The sequence below is a fragment of the Labrus bergylta genome, chromosome 3 (genome assembly GCF_963930695.1).
Source record: "Labrus bergylta chromosome 3, fLabBer1.1, whole genome shotgun sequence".
Classification (NCBI taxonomy): Eukaryota; Metazoa; Chordata; class Actinopteri; order Labriformes; family Labridae; genus Labrus; species Labrus bergylta.
In genome coordinates this window covers 22791111-22815954 of record NC_089197.1, presented here as the reverse complement: position 1 = coordinate 22815954, position 24844 = coordinate 22791111, and the positions used below count along the sequence as shown (strand labels likewise).

Below are 24844 nucleotides of genomic sequence, written 5' to 3'. Positions count from 1 at the left end.
TGTGTGTGTGTGTGTGTGTAGTGGTTTGGCACAAACATCACAACACAAAACCAACCTTTCATAAAGATCTATTCATTTTTAAACACACTCCTTAGTGATGATGTAGTCTGGTGTCCATTACAGAATACACAACTTAATGTCAAAGACTATAAGACACTGTTTTAAATAAAAATACAAAGCTGATGAGTTAATCCACATCTCTGTGTCGGCTTGTTTCATGGAAATGTTCAGCAAAGTTACGTTTTGCTTCACAAATGTGGGGATAACATGCGTTTCATTAGAGTTGTAAATCTGTTCTTCCTTCACATGATGAAAACACACTTCATTAAAATGATTTTATTAAAAACATTATCAAACAGAATATAGCTGGAACAAGCAACAGTTCATATACCTAAAACCTTAAATTAGCAGAAGACTGTGACACGTTTATCTAAGAAAGTGTAAATATCACCTAAACATGTAACTGGAAACATTCAAACTTCACCCATCACAATAGACCATGAAATGCTAAAATCTTACAGTGCAATCTGTGAGAAACAACAACACCATAACCTCTTAAAATAATGATCCTAAAAATAACTCATCAACCTGATGTTTGCAGGTTTCACTTTACAACACTCTGCTGTCAGTGAGACAACAGTTTGAAATGAGATGTAATGATTCGAACAATCTGAAAAAAACACACACACACACACACACACACACACACACTCCATTCTCCAAAGGTCTTCCTTTTGGTACGTTTCTGTGAAAGTAAAGTGGAAATACATTAATATCCTCAATTTCAGCATCATAATAAACAGTTGGTTATTTTCTCATACTACTATTATAAGTTTATAAATACTCATTTTGTGTATATGTCATTCAGGTTCCCCATATTTTAAACTAAAGTAGTCATGCACAAGTTACAGCCTTTTTAAATCCAGTCTTTTCATTCCCTGTAATCAGCATTTAGTGTAAAAGTGGAGCTTCAGCAATTTTAAGTAGAAATCTCAAACATCTTAGCCATGTTTAAACTAACAGCACAGACATCAATATGTGGAAATAATCCAGACAGCTTTGCATGTTGGTTTTAATCTGAGCTTCAAATGTATTTTCACTTTAAAAAAAAAAAGTTTAATCATCTGTTGCTATACATCTTCTCCTCGTTTGTTAGGCCATAGAGTTTACCGTCAACTCAGCTGAGACTTTAAAAAACATTACACGGGTTTCACCCTTTCTGTCAGAAGCACCACTGCTGACACACGCACCTTTGATTTTTCCAAATATATGGAAACGACAACCAGTTTGTTACTCAAAAAATTCTGCAAATGCAAGGGCCATCATCAGTGAACTGTAGACTGGCCAATGTGTTTCTTCATTCAGCTAAAATACGTTTCCTTGAAGACATTATTAACATAGAGCCTCCAGAGATTATAAATGTACAGGTGCGATATCTTGTGATATGGTCTTTTTACCTTATTATTATTATTTAGTATTTAAAAATACTAAATATCATAAGCTCAAAACAGTAAAATCATGTGTCATTGCACAAAAACGTTACATGCAATCACTGTGGTTCTGAATCTCTTGTTTTGATGTGATCAGGAAAAAAAAAAAAAAACTTCACAGAGGTTAGTTTTCTTTTCTTTCTTTTGTGTGTCGACTCTATGGTACAAAATCAGAATATGCTGCTGATCAGACGTACCCTCGTGCATCACCTCACCTAAAAGCTGAGTGGCTGCTCCAGCGACCCGCCCAGACCCAGTAAAGCGTCTTTCAGTGTGGATTTCAGCACTGAATAATCAGGCTGCTCAGAGTACTGCAGAGCCATCACTGCAGTCAGGAAGGTTTGAAATGCCGCTACAACGCAAACACACACAGACACACAAATATATTTATGAAGGGCAAAAGACTTGGCACTTTTTATGTGTTGTAAGAAATAAGCAACTCACTGGAAACTCTTTTTTTCCCTAGGCAGTGACTCAACAGTGCAGAAACATCCTCCATGTACCTTGACAAGAACATTTTCAAGCCATCAGCATTTTCTATACAATGTACGACCAATTTAACTACTTCATGTTATATGTTAGTCAGGCATGCAGCAGTTTCAAAGGTGTGTGAAGTTGAAATGTCTCACTTCTGCTTCTGTGTGGCGACCTGGTCTGGATTAGTGAGTGCCATCCAAGGCAGCGTGCCCGTGTGCCAGCGCAGCATGCAGTAACCCAGAGACTGCAGGTCACTGCGACGTGACGGAGCTGAAGCAGACAAACAACAAAGTGACCAAGTCATGTGTTTACTCTCCAAACCTTGCATTGATAAATAAACACCATAAAGCTAATCTTAAGATGTATACATGACATTTTTTTTAAAAGAAGCGTTTTACACAACAATCTGCTTCTTCAGAGAGAGAGAGATTTTTAAATGTGTGTGTGTGTGTGTGTGTGTGTGTGTGTGTGTGTGTGTGTGTGTGTGTGTGTGTGTGTGTGTGTGTGTGTGTGTGTGTGTGTGTGTGTGTGTGTGTGTTTTCTGCAGACATATGGGCCGTGGGAGGACTGCAGGTGTCTCCCTCATGTTTGGCTTTTCAGCAGCTTGTAGAGAAAAATGTAATCTGATTCACTGACGAAGTGGAAGAAGAAATCAGTAACTCACCTGCTCCCTTATGTGCGTCGAGGCTGATAAACTCAGTGGTGCCCTCGTGTGGTGTTCTGCTGGCCTCACGATACTCTACATGCTTCCCTCCTGGACAGTACCTGAAGGCATGGCAGTATCCGACCAGGTATACCTAACACGTAAAGAGTTAAGAGTGCTGAGCGGTAAACAAACTTAAATCATGGAAAGGTTAAAGATGTTTATTTCTCACCGGAGATTTCTGTTCTGGTTTGATGTAAATATTTTCTGCATTGATATCACCATGAACGTACTCGTTTGAATGGATGTACTGCAGCACGTCTAACTGCAAGGAGGGAGACATGTTATCTTTTGAGTGAAGGGGGGGGGGGGGGGGGGGTAGTAGATAGTTTTGGTTTCGGGACTGTCCTACAAGTTACACTCACTATTCTACAGGCGAGTTGAAGAACAGCTTTCTCTGACAGAAGCTCGCCTTTCTCCATCATGACAGACTGGAGACACTGGCCCATGTTGGGGAAAACTAGAAATCTGTTTAAAAAAAAAAAAAGAAGAAGAGCTTAAGTAAAAGATTATTTTGTATCTTGTGTAAAAAAAAAAAATCACAGATTGTTTTGTTTCCACACCTGTAGGATTCTGCATGAGGACCAAAACCAACACAGGAAGGAATCCCCAGAAAGTCCATCTTATTCAGTTTGATCCATTTGTCCACTAGAGAGGCAAACACGTTTTAATAGGCGGATAAACACGAGTGATAAGTTACATCTCTGACGAACCAGGACTGACTGGCCTGGTTATGTTCCTGTTGAATCAGCTCATGTCTCTTTCTGCTTTTCTTTCAATAAATGATGGAATGACAGAGTGTGAAACTGTGTATCTAGATCAGGGGTTCCCAATCTTTTCAGCTCGTGGTCCCCAAATAAAAGGTGCCAGAGACTGGGGGCCACGACTGTCCCTGGAGCTGGTTGTGGCATATAACGTAGCGCACAGCCGAGCACACACACACACACACACACACTGATAGACCTATCCAAACACTTGTTATACAAGAGTACAACACTGAAGAAGACAACAGTCTAAAAACCATAACATTATTTGATATAGAAATGTATTGTTCGAAAGGCTTGAAGCAGAATACAAGTAAGTTCCATGTATCGACTTGAGCACTGAGTGGACACACAAAACTTCATAAAAGACATGCAGGTGTGTACATCTTTATGTGTAAAGAGCAGCAGACACATACATTGTTGCTGTCATGGTCAAAAGTTTGAAGTATGTTTACACATTAAGTTCAGTTCTTTTTCACTTCATGATAAGGTTTTATTTGACTTTTTTGTTTGACATTGTAGTTCACATTTTTGTAAATGTTTCTTGTTGCATTGTGGGTTCTAGGATAGGCCTGATTCAAAACAGAAAAAAAGGAGCACACAGAAATAAAACTTCAGGTGCAGGAGTGCAAAAAGAAAATAGATGACAAACAAAGCGCTGATAAAGGCTCTGTGCTGAAACGCATCCGTTGTTGATCCGTATGCTGCTACCCTAACAAAATATCACTTTAATTTACCCCTTTAAGAATTCACAATGAACAAAAAGTCCCAAACAAACAAAATATGCAATATGATCGATGAAAGTTCAGTTCAAATTGTCTTTTTAGTCCACAGAAAAAGAAGGACTTTCACTTTGCGATTACCGCTTTACCCCGCCAAACCAAAGACGTTTGATCATCCAGGACAGAGCAGCATAACTAGATGTTTTCCTATATTTTGGAATTTTAGAGGATTATTCTTTTAACAACTACAAAACGGAACAACCTTATAGGGAGAAATAGCTCATAGCGGACGGACGAGCGAGATTGAGCGAGTGTGTCATAACGCACAGAGGAGAAAGATGAAACAGTTCATCTGTTCTATTGTAACTTTATTTACCAGAGTAAAGTGTGCTCTACACTGCAGACTGGAGTCTTTGTTAACACAATGTTGCTGTCAAAACAGCTTCAACGTGCGATGAGTGCGCATTGATGTCTGCACGTCTGCTCGCCACACTCACTGCTCTAAATTATAATAAAGTGTTAAAACGGTGAGAAGATACGTCTGTGTGGATTTTTATTTGAGGTTTGCTGTCTGTTGAGAAATGTCCTAATTTGAATGTTAATACAAAGTAGGCCTATTACTAACAGTTATTAAAATCCCGAAGATTCAAATTAATCAATAGATACTACAAAACGATTACTCGAGTACTCGCTTTAACAATGGGAATAGTAATCGATTAGAGAAAATTTTGCATTTCTGCACCCCTAATTTACATTGTTTACATTTCAGTTATCTCGTGAACCCCCCCACTTTAAGAACCACTGATCTAGATCACAAAAGAAACTGCCAGAATACTTCTCACCGTCTAGCTCACCTTTAACCCCTGTAGCTGTAACAGCCTGTTACAGTCACTCAATGTTAGGACAAATACTACAGCTCCCTTTCAGCAGTCACTTAGAACAATTAATTATGACTTAATTCTCTGTGAGCAAAAGAAAAGCCTCGATCTTAAACGAGTGACTTGCACATGTTTTTTTTAGACAGACAACAGTGTTGAGGAGTTGAACTCTAAAGGAAAGACACAAAACGCTCACCAGATGCAGGTTTAGCCGCTCTCTGCAGGAAGTTCTGCTCATTGAAGATTCTTCCATCTTTGGCTCCCTGACAGGAAGTAGAAGATCAACTTAAGGATCTCATTCAGGAAGATTTAAGAACTGACTTATTTGTTACAGGAAGTAGAGAACATTTAAAACACAGGAACATGTTTAGAAATTCATAATGGGGAAAGCATTTGTTTATTGGGGGAATCTCAGTCCCAGGGCCTCATGATGTACTTTAAGACTCTGACGACGACTCTGGAGGCCTCACTTACCAGTTTGAGGATGTGACTTGACTCCTTGGAGTTGAATCTTGAAACTGTTTGCAAAACTGAAAATAACAAAATAAATAATATTCAGTTTTGATAATGAAGGCTACTTTTCACAATTTATTGCAGTTTTCATTGGAAACGACACGTCATGTCGAACACGAATGCATCTTTATCTGCTAAAGTAGGTCAGCCATTTCTTCTGCTGCTGTAATGATGTACGCTGGACCAATGAGACACTGAACTTCTAGTTAAGTTCAAATACATGAAACAAAAGATAATGTTTAGAAGAGCTTTGCAGCAAGATCATTTTTATGTTTTGGATTTTGTACTTTCTGTTGAGGTTAGGTCATTCTTGTGCAGAACATTTAAACGGACAGGAATTCATTCAACAAATAGTCAACTGTTCACTTTATTCTAAAAATGTAAATATTTTCTCATGTTTTCCATCAGTTTCTTAATGTACAGTTCCTGATTTTTGGTTAGAAGAAATGCAGCATGCCTTCATCTTCGACTACTTTGAATGCACTTTAATGTGTTTACATGGTTTTACAGACACAGCTGCATCTCTCAGTCCTGATAACCGTTCTGTTTTGTTTAAATACTTGCACACCCACACCTGGGTAAATCAATCCTCTCTGCAAGCGCCATTTTCCAGAAATAAGGTTTGTATATCATTGTTTGAAATATTTAATTTGCTAAAGCATTGCAGAGAATATATTTGTGGCCATTTTGGGAATATTGTTATTAACTGTGATTATTCATGTATTTTACTTTGAAGATTTGTAGTCATTCTGTAAGACTTCTGTAGTCATGTGATCAAGAGACAGTGAAGTGTATTGTCGTGTCTTACTCTGTCGAAGTTAATAAACGAGTGACGGCGGAGCAACACGGTAGTTTATAGAAAGTGAAGGCTGAGTTACTATCACCAATTCATACGAACAATGCCAGAACAATAGACTATGCACAATTTTGTATTGTATTTCCCCTGACGTCATGAACAAAGTCTCACCTTCATAGATGATCTCTGTGGAGTTCTGTGTGAGCAGTTTCCCCAGCTTCCATTTTTTTCCTGTTGTGTCTGTCATCTCGTCTCCTTCATTCAGTGGCTCCACATAAAATGAATGCCTTGCCTTCTTGGCTTTACTTTTACCTGGCATTGTACACGTTAAAAAAAAAAAAACGATAACATGTTTACATGGAAAAAGTGCTCATTTTCATCTGCATAGGGATTTAACCTTTTACAGTAATACCACATATTTTATTCCCTTTTTGAGGGAGACCTGGAGGTTGGTGATGAGTATGGGAGAGAAAGAGAGCCATGTACTAATGATTCTGCTGCTCTACTTCCACCTTTATCTTCCACCTGCTTCGCAGAAGGGCTGGAGGGTTTTGCCTTTCCTCTGACTACATGTGGATTCAGCCACAAACAATATTGATGAGAGAAAAGATCAAACTCAATTTTTCAAAAGGACTGTACTGTGTGGGTGTGTGTGTGTTTTGTGTTTCAACTCACCATTTCGAGGGGATTTGGTGGGAGTAGAGGGAGAGGGCTTCAAAGTTGGCTCTACCTCTGCCTTATGTTGAAAAGGGACGGTGTGCGCTTTTGTAGGAGATACAAATAATACAAATACAAATTTTACCTGCCAAACGCTGACAAAGTATTTTATTCGTATGAATCCACCAACAAGTGTCTCAAAGTTCCATCTTAATTACCTTCAACCCTGTCTTCTGCAACAGGTTTAGTGGAGGGCACCATGGGCAGAGGGACGCCTTTAAAGGTGAATGAAACGTCCTTGTTGAGACGTAAGGAGTTGCGGGTCTTTTGCAGCGCAGGACGAGTCGTAACTACAGTTGATAGAGTGCATGGGAGGGCTGTAAGAAAAAAACAGAATATATATTTAAAAAGTCTGTGGATAGCACCAAGTTACTCCTCTGAAAATATATCCAAGAAATTGACTTTTACTTTCTGTGTGCGCACAACTGGTGCTTGAAGCAGGGCTCGTTTTAACCACTGATGAAGCTGCTTCTTTCCTTTTGGGTGGAGAGAGACTTAGAGATGGTGTTGAGCTCACAGCTCCAGGTTCTCCAAAAGAAGAGGAAAGCTGCTCCCCACATGACGGACAAAATCTAAAACCAGGCTGCAACTTTGTCCCACACTGGGGGCAGAAATGAAAAGGCATTCTGCAAGAGATAAACAATGGTATTGTTATTTACATTGTTGTCCTCACAACCTCAAGTAAATTGTCTTCAGTGTTATTTCTGCGTATACATAAACCCACAGACTTTCTCACATTATTGGTGCGGCTCCAGCTGTTACTGCAAAGGGCAAAATCAGTTTATAGATCTGCATCAACGACTCAATTTATGAAAAGCAGACAATTTTAATTTGTGGGCTCTGGTAAATTAGTAAAAGTATTATTTCTTATTTTTTTTATTATTTGATAAACTTCGCAACAAATTATTTTGATTGCATTAAAAAGGAAAATAACACTTAAATGCAGCCCTAGTTTATAAATAATCCAACACACGTATTTTAGAAAAGACTTAAAAGACCATAAATGAGAATAATCATTTTGTGAATTAACTAATGACAGACACGAATAAAGACAATCTTTTTTAAAAAGTTATTCAGTGTCATACAAATGCTCTCATTATGTCTAACAAAGCAAACTTTTAGTAAGACTCGTCTTCCAACAAAACATTGAACTTTACCCTTTGAAACAACTTTGTGTGATTTCTTCAATAACAAATGTGTTTTTATTAATCTTCTATAAAAAGCTACACTAACATGTTGTGTTATCATGTACTCATAAGAACTGTTGTCATAACTCTGCATTCAATGTCATAACTCTGCATTCACGACCTTTGGACCCAAAGGTCGTGAATGTTTCTTTCAGGAACAATATCAAAGTTTCACTTGAAAACAAGAATGACACAAAAGCCAAACATGTTCTAGCTAGCTGAAACAAAACTACACAAAACAACAGGACACTTCAGTTCCGGCCTGAAGTGTGGTTTTGTTTTTGGTTAAAAAGGCTTGGCTTTCAGTAAAACGTGCCTGGGAGAAGAAAAAGCATCTCAGCATTTGATTAAGTTGTCATAGAAAGTCTAAAGTGTATTAGATACCTTCTCAAAACAACACGGCTCCTCCCGACAGTCAGACCATTAAGCTTCTGGTGAGAGGAAGTTCTTCTTCGCGGAATAAATGTTGTTGTGGTTACAGCAGATTAGAAGAAGAACGCCCCCAGCAGGAGATCAGGGTAACTACAGAAATTTTTTTACTGGGGTTCGATGACTGAAAGCAGGAACTTTACCACGAATGATTATTTGGAAATGGTCTGAATTTCAATTCATTCATGTTCATTGCAATTACTATCATGAGAGAATTCAATCGACTTATATCTGCAGGACTTCAACTGATCAATAACTGGACTGGGAAAGAGTTGAATTGTTTCTGAATTGTTGGCAAACCCAGGAGAACATTTTTAAAATAAAGTAAAGGTCATCTACATGTATGTAGTTGGTTTTCAAAGTGCTTTGTATTTAAATGGCATCTTGAACATTAATCAGAAATTGTAGCTTAAATGGGAAAATGTTAAATCCCTACAATTCAAAGGTTGTGCTTATATTTCATTAAAGAAACACATAAAAAGGATATATCCAGTTTACCTACAGAAATAGACTACCTATATCAAGCTGTTCAAGAATGATCACATAAAATGACATACTGCTTCAGGGAATACATAAATAAAAATGTTTATTTTTGGACATCATTTACATATTATGTATATGAAACTATATGGCACAATTTTAAAACAAGAAACATATCGTGTAGTCTTGCTAATATAATCAAATGTAATCTTAGTGATAGCTTTTCACATATATGTAGATTGAGACAGTGAATGGGAAAATATACTCGTGCTTTTTATGTTCACATCACATTCACCATTCATGAAGGACAGAATGACGGTGTAAAACAAATTATGTGGTTTTTTTGGAACCTTTACAGCTATGACAAAAATCTCCCATTACAATTCCAGTGTTTCACTAACAGTGTAAAGACCCTTATTATAATAAATATTATAATAAACCGATGCGACTGAAGAAGATTTAGAATCTTTATGTCTTGCTTTAAAAATATACCAATAAGAAAATTTGGGCTTAATAGTTTATAAAAAATTTGTATTGCCGATTCAACAAAATGATTACCACTCTTAATAACTCTAACAGCTCTCAGCCTTCTGAATAGTATTTCTATCAGACATCAGAAAATACTTGTTTGAATTTGAGAGAATTTGATTGAGAGGTAGCTCTTATAAACTATGTATATACATATATATACTTCAATTAAATATATATATTTGAAGTGTGTCCCCTACACACAACAAAACTGTCCCCATGTTGAATTGAAGTCTAGTGACAGAACAGCTCAAGTAAGATGGTGTATTTATAAATCATTTGAATTTCAAAAATAACCATCCTGCTGAATGAATGCACATTTTTTACTGCTTTATGAAATGATTATTTCTTGGAGAAGCAATGCTTTCATTACTGAAAACCTGTTGCTGTTCATAATGAAGTATAGATAACTTAGTTTCACTGAATTTTATAAAACACATTTTGGAGGAAACAAGGATCAACAATCTAAAAGAAACTACATAAGTTGTGAAAGTTAATCAGGCTAAGGTTAGATGGCCAATGTGAGCAGAAAGACATCTGGTTATGACACTGATGAAATTGCAGCTGGACATTCAGTAAAGCATCAGTAGTACGATACTTGTTACCTAAAAGTTGCTAAAAGTAACCCTGAAGTAACTACCATACAAACAACAGAGATGACTGCAGGTAACACAGCCTAAAATGATCTGACTACAGAAGGAATAATAGAGGTGGCTTCTTTCCTAATTACAGTGTGAATCTACGCTTACTTTACAGCGAGTGAAATATGAATTATCATTATATTTAAAGCACATCTGGCAGGGCAGCTCACTTCCTGCTTCAAGCAGAAAGTTCATGCCGGAAAAATATGATCAGCATAAAGAGCTGATGACCTAAGTTGGACTTTTAATCAAGGCACAACAAGAAATAAATACCCCACGCTTTCAAAATAACAACTTCTCAGAAGACTGATCCTATAAATTGTACTGAACTGAACTGAAATGCCCTTATAAAAAGACATTTACCTCTGAAAATGTAAAACAGCATCTCACTGAAGGGACGTGAGTAATGAACTGGTTTGTGGGTTAAAGGAAACAATTATTATAAATTATAAATTCCACCTTACTTGGAATACAAATATTACATTACATAATGTATTTATTTATTTATATACTTCAACTTGGATTACTTCCTATTTTTGACCAATATTATGGGCACAGATAAGTGACCAAAGTGGTTCAGCCTTCGTTCTAACATGCACATTTGCTCCTTTCAGGGGCCTCTGAGAGGTCTGGGTTGGTGGGTCCATTAACTCGGACAGTCCCATCGGGGATCCAGGACTTGTCAACACATCGTTCCATCCTCTTCATAATAAGATCCAGCAGGACGTCCACAGCCTGGTTCACGTTCTGCCCGTTGGCAGCACTCGTCTCAAAGTATGGTATTCTGCATGGAAGAAAATTTTAGTTATAAAGACGACAACAGATGACATAGAACACCCACAATGCAACACAAACTTATGTAGCAGGAGAAGAAAACAGCATTTCAGAAAAGGGCTGGGTTTGATTTATAATTTTCCACAAGTTTCATAAAGCAGCCGAAAAACAAACTAACTTGAGTCTTTTCTGTTGTTCTCAGGCCCCACCTCATTAAACTGTCAGATTTAAAATCTATAGAAATGCCTCACAAATATACAGGTACTACACGTTAATGACTTAGCTATTTATGAATCAGCTGGTCCATGTGCTTTATCGACATGTGACTCAAACAGGGGGAAATGTGCATGTTTGCAGACTACTCTCAGAAGTGAAATGATTAAAAATGTGTTGATTTGTTGAGTGTTTACAGCAGCAGGACATTGCAATGTGTGATGAGATCATGACAACCTTCTGTGCTCATGTGAAGCAACATAGTCACAGCGTCAGTGTTGCTCCTTTGGGAGTTTAATATGTGTGTTTGGAAAATAGTGACACGTCATATAATTACAATATTTATCTAGCATCAATTTACAGCTGTTTCCTGTTGTCCTGGCATATGTTCTGAGTCTTATGAGTATCAAAGCTTTGAAATATAACTCTATACATGCAATAATCATTTATTATTTATTAACAAAACTAATCAAACAAGTGAAGACTTAGAATAGGACACAGGCATATAGCTAAACAGTTCAATAAAAGTCAACAGATACCGACCACATGTTTTAAGTGAAACGCTGATTTAATACTCCAAATAAAACGTTGTCACTCTATAACAGCTGTGTTTTCAGTAAAGGTGTGTCCAGTAGGGTTAGAGCAGGATATTTTCCACATGTGCTCAAACATTTGCTTTTCAAGGAGGATGAATTTAGTACAACATTCTGCTGCACAGACTAAGGTACAAATTGCAGTCCCTGCCTTCTTGACAAACAACTGAGGGAGAGGTCCATGTACAGACAGCTCAAAGCTGAGACTTACCCATACTTCTCTGCCAGCTCACGGACCTCGTCTTCAGTGACTGCTCTCTGATCCGTCAGGTCACATTTGTTCCCACACAGTACAACGTCCGGGCTTTCACAGTAGGCATGAACCTGCAACTGGCCTGAAAGATACATACAGCTACGCATTATGTCTCAAGTCTTGTTTTTATGTTTTTTTTTAGGAAGATATCAAGACATTGTTAATGTATTATAATCAGCTGGGGAAAAAAAGTGTGAGCACAACAGAAGCATTAGCTCAGGTTTGCAAAAAAAGAAGGAAATCAAATGTTTAATTCCATTATTATCCCAGTTATTTGTTTGTGCAACAGCAGCTTATAGTTAATTCTACTAGAGTCACACAGAGCGTTTCGTCATCATTTACTACAAGTACTTTGGTGAGCAAAAAACTATTCTATTTAACCTAATGTGCACTTGAATCTGAAAAAAACAAACAAACTGCGACCTGATTTTTAATAGCATTGTCGGTTAATGACTAAAGGTGTAAATGAAGTGTTAAATATTAGAGAACATACTCATCCAGTTTCTGACGTTGAGGAAACTTTGCTCATTTGTGAGGTCAAAAAGAAGAAGAAAACCCATCGCATCTCTAAAGAACGCAGTCGTCAAACTCCGAAACCTGTCATGAGAAATGTCGTTAAAGAGGTAGAGTCACTTTTGGAAAACAACAAAAGAAAACACTGGATTTGAGAGGGTTTCATGTACCTCTCCTGTCCTGCCGTGTCCCACAGCTGCATGTGAATCTTCTGTCCTTTACCTGAAGATCCATCTGAACCCGTCGATTTGTATACCTGAGAGACAGCAGAGACACAGTGAGTTCAAACAAAAGAAACTATTTTTAAATGTTTTTAATCTGATGTAATCAGCTATAATAAAAAAAAAGAAAGCCATTTAGTGTCAATCTCGATACTTGGCCACAGTTTAAAAAAATGATCTAAGTAAGTATGATGAATCCCTTTAAGTAGCCTATGATGAGAAAAAATGCAAGGCAACAAAATACTGTGCTGTCAACTTGGCTCATCAAAAGGAACTACACTTTAGGATGTACCAAGGTACAGTCAATGTTCAAAAAAAGACTGAAAAGTCGGACGTAACTTGACAGAGCATGCACCTCTCATATAACCAGGACAAATCAAGACTGTGTGGTGTTTCATTTTTTATACTTAATGGATTCAAGTACAGGAAGCACAGCTCTGGGTTGTTTGAGGACAGTAAAAGAACTTACTGTGTTCTCACCATGACAGTGAGTTGAGCTGTGTACTCTGTAAGTGAATGTTTCATAGCTACTGTAACTTTCATTCATAGTTTTCTTTCTATTTCTTAAACTAAAATGCAATTAAAAAGTAGGCAATGGACTTTCAGTCTTATCACATAAACTGGGCTGGACTGTCCCTATAGCTATGATCAAACAGAGTATTCAGGCTACCTTCTTGGAGCCTGAGGTCAGTAGTAATAAAGAGGGAACATTAAGTAAATATGAACACTGCTCAGGTGTTTGCCAATGGTATGAAGTGTTTATTCTGAAGGAGGGAGCTTCCTGCTGTTCGCCAACATTAGTCATTACTGGGACTTCTGTTGCAACATTCATCAGTAGTCTTTTGTTACAAGACTTAATGGCGTGGGAATGCGTTTAAGCCCCTGATTAGGCGGCCGTAAATCCTAGTAGCACACACATGGACACAGATATGTTACCTTAGAAGTGCAGAGTGTAAATACATGTGTTCTTTTACTGACGTATCGATCAGAGGGAAAATCCTAACATGACTGATGTTAGAAACTTAGAAACTGTACCATATTAATTAACATGACTGAACTTACCACTCTCTTTTCTCTGAAGTCTATTCCAACTGTAGTGATGAACTTTGAGTTAAACTTGGCATCTGTGTATTGGTAGAGGAAGCTAGTTTTTCCCACTCCAGAGTCACCGAGGGCTAGGAATTTGATGAGGTAATCATAGTCCCCATCAGACATAGTGAGTGCTAAGTTTCTGAAACACACAAACAAAAGATCTCATTAGAACAGCAGTCAAGCTATAAGAAATACATTTCTGAAGGCAGTGATATTGTTTTTCTATACCCCAAAGTGCATCGCAAATACTAAGACATGAAGGAATACAAAAAAATGTAGTTACCTCTTGTTTTCTATATAACCCTGAGATTATCATACTTTGTTCTACTTTCCATCAAAACTCATTAACACTTGATCCAACATTTTATTTTCAAGTGAAAAACGGATAGTTGTAAATCGGTCCCAACAGATGCACTACAGTAGACTACTGTGTAGCAAAATTAAAGAGCATTCATAAGAAGCAAAACTAAATATTTGTTTTTTAGTTTTCAGAGCTTTATGTCTTCAGAAGAAATCAATAACGGGTGGTCATTAACAGTTGGCGCATTGACATTTTGAAAAATTGGCTACCAATTATTGGCCTTTGTCCTCAGTGTAAACCCGTTTTAACATAATAGAGAATATCTCAAATAAATTGCATCCAAAGTGTGATTCATTTGGATGTGGATTAGATGTCAGCAAGTGAAAATGGTTTTAGATTTACGTGGTTTGTGAAGTTCAGGACAATCGCTGCATTATTATTAATTACAAGAATTACAGGAGGGACAAGTTTACTGATGGCCATTGAAATACAATTCTATGATGTATAAGCTCCAGAAAAAGGTCATGTATTATGTTTGGTAATTATAATAAAACTACTGAACATGGTTTTATGTTTCGTTTTTCATTATTAGTAGGCTTAACTGCTTTGTATCGTCATGACTGATATTACAAGGTAAGTTAAAATGGCAATAATATTTAGATTTGGCAACTAATAACTGATGCCTGTTTCCAGCCTAGCAACTACTATTAACAGCACTGCTATACGCTAGAGGCGGGGGGTTATGGAAGGAAAGCTAGAGAGTCATGAAAGAGAAGGACTAAAAAATAGTTTTCATGGGATTTGTTAAGAACAGGAAAAGTATAGACACCAGCCTTGACCCTTTAGGATTGTTTGTGGTTCATACACCACATTTAAAGAGCCATGACTGCCCGTTCCCGAGCCGGCTGTGTCCAAATCAGTCACTTCGTAGAGTAATAGACATGCAATACTTTAGTCAGCCATGAGCAGTACTTTCAACTAAAGAATCAACATGTCATTGGATTTTTGGACGGTTGGCAGATACCATGGACACTTCAATTCAGTATGCTCTCAAAATCTTGACCTTGTTTTGTTTTTTATTTCGTACCATTTTTCTGATTTAGTCCCTAGAGGTTCAGCAATGCCATTCAGCTGTCCACTAAAAGACTAAAAACTGTAATCTCAGCGAGCTCTACGGCACTGCACACACACTCATCACTCTGGCAGATCAAACCTCCAGTGCTGTTCAAAGTGGGTGGAGCCAAGACTAAAATGGTGTCATTGAAGTCTATGGACCAATTAGTACGATGTAGGGCGATTAGTCACAGCCTAACAGGTACAACAGAACCAACAGGTGAGGGTGGGGGATGTCAGTCAAGTACAACTTGTACAACTTGTACAGTACATATACACTCACACACACATACTCACACACATACTCACACACACACACACTCACACACACTCAATGAGGTTTGATCCGGACAAACTGGTGAAAAACAAACGTGTGGACTATGGCTGTGTAGCGGCTAAGATCTTTTTCTCAAATTCTAAGATTTAATTAGGCCAAACAGATTATATTCTGCTCAATAAACAATAGGATTTTAGTTTTGAGTTCCTCCACAGAGTGAAGGTGATGCAGTTTGGAAGGACTGATTCTCTGCTCATACAGTTCATTTCATAGTATTTAGTCTTGTTTGTTGTCGTTCCAGTCCAACTGGTTGATTCAACAGTTCACAAAGAACATTTAATGACAGCACTCGCTATCAACTAAACAATAATTCAATCCTCACTCTGATGCAGGTAAAGTGAGAACATCCAAACATAGAGTGAGAGTTTCATGATGAGTTGATGAACATCACGTTCTACTACACTTGCCTTTGGATTCATCTCAACACATTAGTATATCTATCGATACCTATTACATTAGTATAATGATAGGTGATAGGCTATAAGGTGCACTGACAAAGAGCTAATCATTAAAGTTCAAATGAAACAGAGCAAAAATTAATTATGTTATTCAACACAAATAACTGAGTGACAGTCTGAGTCAGCAAAGCTTTCCTTGATTGATTCTTTAAAGGAAAAAAAAAGCTTATAATGCTAATCTTCACTGAACAAAGTGAATACAGCTACATTTTACTCATATGACAATTACAGGTTTTGATGAGCAGCGGAGTTTTTCCTCAACTGCAAAAGCTGGTTTAAGGAAAGCTTGTTGTCAGTAAAGGTCTAATTTGATCATGCTAGGCTAGCCCATCTTCAGTGTTTGCAAAAGTGAAGTGAATTTGATGGTGACAGGCTGGGTCAATGTGTTATTATTTCGAAATGATTCTCTTCCTGCTGGTTGTGCAAGAAAATTCAGATTTTTTTACCACCATTAGCATTTTCTATACATCACCAACATCGTAACCACTGACCCAGGAGCATTAGCCAACCTTTTGTTTTGGAAAATAACAGTCAAACTACTTATCTTTTCCTCACTCAACTTTGTTCACTTTGTCCGCACTGATTGACAGATTTGGCAAAAGACTCCATTTTTAGTTGCTTCTTGTTTCAACCAACTCCAGCGCTGTGTCAGTGTTCCTGGGACATTTACACTCCTTTGTGTTTTCATACTTTGGCTCTCTCCCTTGACTGTTCACATGATTTTCTATTTTTGAAATGTTGATTTTTGGCACACTTTTAATCTGATAACTCAGTGGTTCCCAACGTGTTTGTGCTGCCTGGGGCCCACTTTTGGCAGATGAAATCAACAATTATTGCTTTAAACAGATTTTTAAAAACCTGACTCTCAGGAGATGAACAACCTAAAAAAAATTATATAAATCTTCTTTTCAGATTGATATTTCCATTCCTGCAGTGAATGTAATGACTAGCCTGGGCTTGTTCTGTTCTACAGATCTTCTCAAGTCTGGGGGTGCAGATGTAAGACTGCCACTCTTCGTTCATTTTCAATGTCCAGCTCTGATCTGTATTTTGTGTTGAATGAGGCACACAGGTAGGATGTGGCAAAAGGAAGGAGTGTGGCTCTCTTCATTGTACAGGTGAAGCCGAGGGTGAGATATGACTCGTCATCTTTCTTTACTTTCTTTTAGTAGTTGTGAAATCTGGTGTAGATATGACACATGCTTGAGGGCGCTTATGAAACGTTAAACCTGCATTAAAGATATCACCTCATAAGAATAAGTGACAAAACACCAGCATCACAGGAAAAAGTGTAAAATTATGAATTATGATTGTGAATTATATGTTGCTGTTCGTTTTTTTTTAAGGCAGTATTTTAACTGGCCCGAGCAGGCCACGGGAAGATTCCCTCATTAGGCTTTCAATCAGGCCACTAAGCTCGTAGGAATGTCGAGCCCTACATGAACAGGCAGCCCGTTTCTTTCAATTTTTACAATAAAAATGTGCTAGTGTGTATGGTATAGGACAGGAAGCATTTGACCGCCAGTAGGGCGATGTGTTTAAGCCAAGAACAAGCAAAGAATGGTTTAGGGGACGGCTGCAGAGACAGTACAGGAGCTGGATGTGCAGACAGCTGTAGCTTACTCATCAGCCTCTCAGTGAACACAGCCACACAGGGACCAATAGAAACCAGTTTTACAGGGTGAAGGGTGCAGCAGGGCGATGAAGACAGCTTGGTGAGGTCATCCCTGAGATACCACGACTTTATGATGTAAATAATACTTCTTAAGTGATCTGCAATGGTATTAGTTGATGTCAATTAACCACACTCCCATTGTCAGTTTAAAAATAATGTTAGAGGAGAAACAGAGTGCAACAGTGGCTGGAGGGCATTTGTGATTGTGTAAAGCGACTCTACTACAGTCCTCTTTTGGCTGATGATATCTGCGACCAATCTGGTTTATTTATATTCATGCAAAACCGTAAGCATATAAAATCACACTCTGTTACAGTACACTACTTTACATATGAAGCATATGACTTACATTTTAAGTCAGTAATGTTAAAGGACCAGTAGGCTTTGGCTGAATGTAGCTGCCCCCCTGATTCCAACCTAAACTTACAAAACACACAACTGAAAGGAATAGTATTACAGCATCCCATAAATAACACGTTCAATTTCAAGCGATAGATAATGTCCATCTGCCTGTAAAAGTAACAAACAGACAGACTCAGGCGTTCCTCTATGTCAGGCTTATTCAAACTACTGTACAGTTTGACCTCTAGAGGGAGAATATAACAACATCTTTGACACTTTTCCAACATTATGCAAGACCTCAGAGCTACTTGTACAGTTCGACATTGTGGGCAAATGTGTGTAACGTAAGAAGTGTTTCATCCTGCTGACACAGTCACAGGAAATGACGGAAGGGATTTTAAAGTCCTTCCCCCCCTCAACAGTCATGGTTTTGTCCACTCATTCTTACCTTTCAAAGATAGGAGTTGTATTTTCTCTCTACAGATGAGCAGCTTTTGGCTTGTTTGAGTAAAGGTTGACTTGATTTAGTGAAGAAATGTAACTTCGGGCTTTTTTTTAAACTAGGCCTACATTTACACAATGAGAAGGAAGAGCTATCATGATAACTACTGACTGAACCTTTTCACTTGACACGGTCCACTAAATATGGTCAAAACAATTAAAAGAAAGTGCAGATATATCATATGACCAGTGCCTAGAAAAGTATTCAGACAAGTCCTACATTCTTTCCCTGTTACCCGCACTGAACCTTTCATCTAGAGCTATAAGCAGCTTAAGGTCTCGTGCAAAATCAGGATGCATGAAAAATACACTGTGATGGATGGAAACCACTTCAACATGCTCTGATTTGGCCATGAACGGTAAGAGAAGACCACTGAGCCACTAAAAGTAGCTAGTGCTGCTCATGGGTCTGTTCTGAGGTGGGGTCGGGGTTATATATCATTTTTTGTTTATGACTCAGTCCTTTCCATCAAGTCGGTTAAGACCATCAGTTAACATGAACTATTAAACAGATCTTTCAACTCCCAAACTCAAACTTGTGTTTCATTCTGTGGTAAAGATGAAATCACAACAACTTCAAATTAATGAATAGCACTTCAAGTGTATGCTCTATCTTTTTCAGTGCTTTACCTTGCCCTCAGATAGCCCGTTCCTTTGGCACGGGATTTTCTCAACCATACAAGTCCTCTGATTCTACACAAGCCTTGTACTTTGTTACCCCACAGATCAGCTGTCTGGGTCAGAAAAGTGAGTTGGCAGGGGCCGCCGGGAGCCTAGTGGTTAGTGTGCGGGCGCCAGGTACAGAGGCTAGAGTCCTCAAAGTGTGACTGACGTCACCCATTGGCAGAGACGCCATGCTGAAAATCCAGTCTCAGCATAGCTTTCAGTCAACCTAACGACAGGCTGAGAGCTGGAGCTGAGGCGGGTTGTAAGGCCTCCAGACAAACCGTTACACCGGGCCTACCTGTCAATCAGTTCAGAGCCACTTCTGGGGCTCCTGGAGCCAGCCTCAAGCGAACCCTCCATGAACTGCAGGATTTTGCACTTCACCCGCGGTTGTCGCTTGAGACCATTTTAAAGGCGCAGGTGTATTTTGGGCAGCAGTAGCTCAGTCCGTAGGGACTTGGGTTGGGAACCAGAGGGCATCATAATATGGAAGTTGGTCTGGTAGCTGGAGAGGTGCCAGGGCACTTCCGAGGTACCCTTGAGCAAGAGCTGAGTGTAAACCGAATTTCCCCTCTGGGATTAATATAGTAAATATTTCCCTATCTGGCAAAAACACGTGTATAAAGCCAAAAGTATTATTTAGAACTGTTCATTGTGTGTTTTGAATAAATACTTGTGAAATTCAATTTCCATTTTTTTAAGATTTTATTTTGCATTCATAGTCTATTTACACATACCCTGACTTTCCAGAGGGCCATATCACACTCCCTGAACGTCAGGGAGAAAAAGAAGAATGTATCAAATACAGAGTCTGTTATTTATAGCAGTGCTGTTATTTAACAAATATAAGAAGGTACATTAATTAATTATCTGGGTATTTCTGTCATAGGCATCTTATTGAATCAAAATAAAAGCATATTGATATTTTTCTGTGCATGACAAGGCATAGTGTGAGATCATATTAAGCACTTTAATTCATCAAAGAAGTGTAGGACACTATAGTTTCAACTCATTCTGACTGATAGCGATATATTTCTTTAACAAGGATTCTGGTGTAACAGTATATTGACTCACAATATGATTTCTGTGACAGTGAAAAGAGGTCATGGAAGTGACATAGCAAAACCACACTGCTAGAGATTGTGTTTGCAAGATTCTGCAGACTATCAGAAGAATCAAAAAGCACCTTGTTGATCTTAGCAGTTTAATGAGATGTGTAACACTAAGTTTTACACACAAGGAGGTTAATGTTTTTTCAGCCCACGGATTATTTAATGAATAAAACAACTGCAGCTGTTCTGTGTATCATGGCTTTAAAATCATGTCTTCCACCAGCTCGAGCATTTTCATTTAAAATGATTATGAGCACAAGCAGAAACTCTATTTCTGCTTGGTTTAAGTCTTTGTTTGAATAATCTTGCTACATTTCTGAAAAGAGATAATTACATGCTAAAATGCTGAGCCCAGAGGATCTTGTTGAAACAGATCAAGTCACAGTAGTTAGTAAAGCAGTAGAAATGCAGTTGCTAATGCGCATCCAGGTATATTTAGGCACAGACAGCAAAAAATAGACTTTCTCTGCAGACTCAAAATGTATTGCTTTTCTACATCAGCAGTCATTTGACATCCACATGAAACTGGTCTTAATTTCCCATCAACCAAATGTAGTAGTAGTGACATTTACAACATAAATCGATTTAGTGTCACGCCAACAGCTGTAAAAATGATAAGTTCAACAAACAAGAGTGTATTTGTTGCAGCGGTCAGTGACATCATTTAACCCATGACTATGCCATTTTATAGAACTGTAATATTACAAACTAAGAATACATCGGTTTGATTTTTTTCTCCTCCACTACATGTTAATCTACTTTACATGAGTATGTCCATTCATGCTGCTTTACTCTTCTACTCAGCAGATTTCTGATTTAACCAAATAATTGACTCTTTCACTAACATAGCTAACTTACATATTCTTGATAAAAGAAGATCCAGAGCAGCATTACTAAAGGCAGGATCAAGGCAAACCTGATGCAGCCTTAACTGTACGCTTTATCCAAAAGGAAAACTTTAAATCTTCTCTTTAAAGAAACATATGCTTTCCATTGGCTACTCTGGATACTTTAGGTATCTAAAAGTTTACCTAGAGAAAACCTGCATCTGCACACAGTGTTCTAGAGGGGTTAAGGAAACTATATGAGTCATATAAGTTTTATAATAACTGATAGTCATTGGCTTTGAAGACGAGAAGATTAATTTTAACTTTCTTTGATAATGTCTAAGCACAACTGCAGAGAAACGACAATGGGAGAAACGCGATTCCTGTTGTCAGTACATGTCAAGCAGCTTTTTGAAAGACCCATTGGGATATCAGGGCACAATTTTACAATGATACAGCCAGAGAATCTGAATCGAGTGTGGATCTGTCATGTTGAAGAATAAGAACATTATTTAGCCAATGACCTGTGTGTGTTCAATCACTGAAGCCACCAAAGCAGCACACTGCCTGAGAAAAGCTTAACACTGACCAACTGGAAAATTAGGTTCCCGTTACGTAATTCCTTGCAGATTTGTTTAGGACCTTTATGGGCAATAGTTTAACAAAAAGTTATTTGTCAACACATTTATTATTTCACTATAATGTTACACAGCACATTAGAGGCTACTGAAGAAACTTTGTGCTTACCACAAACTAACTATTGTGCTTTAAGTATGAGAACCAGGTCCCCATTTTTACCCAATTGATCCCTGAATACATTCTTCAAGAAAGTAGAAATCATGGTCTTCATTTAGGAATGTCTAAATTACATGAGAGTATTAGAACGACTGAAAACATCAGCTGACCAAAAGGTACCGTAGGAGGTGCAACAGGCAGAAAATGCCAAAGCAGAAACAACATCTAACCTGTAAAACAATCTATTGATAAATCCATGTCTTGGCTGAGTGCAAGAAAAGTTTTTTGTTTTTTGAGAACACCAAGTGTTTCACCTCTGTACTTAGTAGTGACCCTTTGCACACATTTTTTATTTATTTAGACACAAGACAACAACGAATATTCAACAGCTATTGTAAGAGTCAGAGATGCTGTTTAGAGAGATTTGGAGTTTACTTTTTTTATTCTGATTTTGTGGCATATTTATGTGAAGCATCTTTTGTATTTTGTGCCATGTTTTTTTTATGGTTTGTATCTGCAATAGTTTGGCCTTTTCTTTTCTACTTAAACAAGCAAATGTAATAGGCTATCACTGATGGGCTTTCCTGTTTAAGTAAAGTTAAAAAAAAAAAAAATAGAGCTTCCTCACAAACTCTCATCTGTTTCTTACGTGTGTGTGTGTTGAAATGGGAGTAGCTGTGTTTGCCAGGCAAGCACTACCACCCGTGCAGACCCTCAAAAACAAAAAGCAGCTTTAATCATTTGTCAGGGGGGAAGTGGAGGACCCACCCTGGGCAGCTGTCCAACACAGAGGCCAGCAGCTCCTCGGGAAAGTCCGGATTCGCGCATACCATAAACTTTAGAAGGGTGTAAAACAATTGGGACACTATGATGATACTCGGAACAAAATGCAATGATTCGATAAGGTCATCAAGCATCCTCGAAACCTCTGGCTGACAATAATGGCAACTATGTGTCGTCATTAAAATGCCGTGTCAGGATTTAATGCGGTGACAAACGATAAAACAAAGACGCAAACATATAAACAGCGAATCGGTTAACTGTAACAAATGGGAAATGAAGGGGAGGTCCTCATGTAAATGTCACTGGTTGTTTAATGGGTTTTTTTATTATCAAGAATAACCCCACTTTTACTTTACTACTAAGCTATATGAATCCTGCCTGTGTCCAAGTAGATTTCATTGGACGCCAACCTCGCAGTTTATCTGTCTAACTTATTGCACCCTATGGGTCCAAACATGCCGAGTTAGGTTAACTATCTTGTAGTCTTGGTTAAAGAAAAAAAAAAAGTTTGTACTCGTACCAGCTGTGGTGTTCGTCTGTAGATGTTATTGACCAAGTTGGAGAAAGCCAACAACTCTGATAGGAGGTTAAAGCAGGTGTTAAAAATGTTTCTCAAATGTCTTTAGTTGTGTGAGGGTGAATGTCGGCAGTAAACCTAAAACCAACACAATAACCAAAGTTATCAACCTCTCTCTGAGTTCTGACAGATGCTACAGACTCACTTCTTCGACAGACATTTCCTGGAAAACAGTTCTCAAACTACTCACCAGCCCCGGGGTGTAGCTGCTGCTGCGCACTGTGTCCTGGTGTTAAAATAATAAGTTGGAGGTGACCGCGCAAGTCTTTTCCGATAGGTGAATAAATAAATGTTTTACTTTCTTCGTCTCCTCTGAGCCATTAGTTGACATGAGAACAGCTTCTGTTGCACTGAGCAGCACCTTTACTTTCCGAGTGGGTGCCTCGTTTTGAAACAGCTCCTCCCCACACTGCGATGAGGAGCACTGAAGGTCTTCTACAAGAACATGACAAGCTGAACAGTGGGCTAACCATGGGCCAAATTTAAAGCTGCTCAAGTTAGTGAACTCAAATAATTAGCTTATATCTAATAGTTGTTTTTATTCAGTTGGGTTATTGGTTTCTAACCTGAGGTCCGAGACCCCCTAAGGGGGCGCCAAAGATCTCAAGGGCTGCGTGGGGCTTTATCTGCTTAGGTTGTTAAAATTAGATTAGCACATAACTAAAATCATGAGGACACATTAACTGGATAGATAATACAAATGTATTTTGACAAGAGCAAATGTTTGTAGGGTTTTCTGTTGATTTTATCAATGAAACAATACAAAAATCGAGTTTATTTTTGAAAGCAATGTAACTATTTTTTTTAGTGTGGGTCATGGGGGGGGGGCTCCAAAGAGAAAAGGTTGGGAACTGCTGCATTAGGTTATGTGTCAGAGAGAAATATGTAGCCTACACTATTTTTTCAATGAACTACATAAAAGATAGCTGAGTACCAACCAGGGGTGAAAGGTAACTCAAAATGAGCACATTAACTCAACTCCATGTTAATCTACTTTATTTGAGTATGTCCATTCATGCTGCTTTACTCTTCTGTCAAATAATTGACTATTTCACTAACATAGTTATATTACTAAAGGCAGGATCAAGGCAAACCTGATGCAGCCTTAACTGTACGCTTTATCCAAAAGGAAAACTGAAACATATGCTTTCCATTGGCTACTCTGGATACTTTAGGTATCTAAAACTTTCTTTGATCATTTCTAAGCACGACTGCAGAGAAACGACAACGGGAGAAACGCGATTCCTGTTGTCAGTAAATGAAGCAGCTTTTTGAAACGGTTTCAGAGTGTTTAAATACTTTTTACGGTACTCTAAAAATAAGGAATTGAAATAATCAAGCCTACAGCTAACTAATGTTGGGATAAGATATTTTGCTTATTTTTGAGACAGTATGGTATTACAGGAAAATATACATGCTTGTCGGCCTATGCA

The 24844-nt window shown here is 38.1% G+C and overlaps 2 protein-coding genes across 4 annotated transcripts; both read right to left on the bottom strand.

Moving 5' to 3' along the window:
* Nucleotides 1-321: 321 nt before the first annotated feature.
* vrk3 (VRK serine/threonine kinase 3) lies at nt 322-8713 on the bottom strand. Of its 3 annotated transcripts, none has more exons than XM_020661231.3 (15): nt 8632-8713; nt 7469-7686; nt 7219-7377; nt 7019-7105; nt 6515-6655; nt 5509-5564; nt 5231-5297; nt 3234-3318; nt 3036-3138; nt 2843-2935; nt 2632-2764; nt 2120-2237; nt 1935-1993; nt 1706-1842; nt 322-745 (listed from the first exon to the last, which is right to left on the bottom strand). In XM_020661231.3, the coding sequence occupies exons 2-14, from the start codon at nt 7683-7685 to the stop codon at nt 1706-1708; spliced, it is 1455 nt and encodes a 484-aa protein (XP_020516887.2). In that variant the 5' UTR covers nt 7686; nt 8632-8713; the 3' UTR covers nt 322-745. The 3 variants fall into 3 exon arrangements, with proteins under 3 accessions (XP_020516887.2, XP_020516892.2, XP_065809062.1); XM_020661236.3 differs by lacking the exon at nt 8632-8713 and adding an exon at nt 7797-7821; XM_065952990.1 differs by lacking the exon at nt 8632-8713 and adding an exon at nt 7789-7813.
* Nucleotides 8714-9245: 532 nt separating this feature from the next.
* rab27a (RAB27A, member RAS oncogene family) lies at nt 9246-23813 on the bottom strand. Its single transcript, XM_020661084.3, has 6 exons — nt 23602-23813; nt 13955-14123; nt 12842-12927; nt 12652-12755; nt 12117-12240; nt 9246-11109 (listed from the first exon to the last, which is right to left on the bottom strand). Exons 2-6 carry the CDS (start codon nt 14105-14107, stop codon nt 10914-10916), a joined length of 663 nt encoding a protein of 220 aa, XP_020516740.1. The 5' UTR covers nt 14108-14123; nt 23602-23813; the 3' UTR covers nt 9246-10913.
* Nucleotides 23814-24844: the final 1031 nt, after the last annotated feature.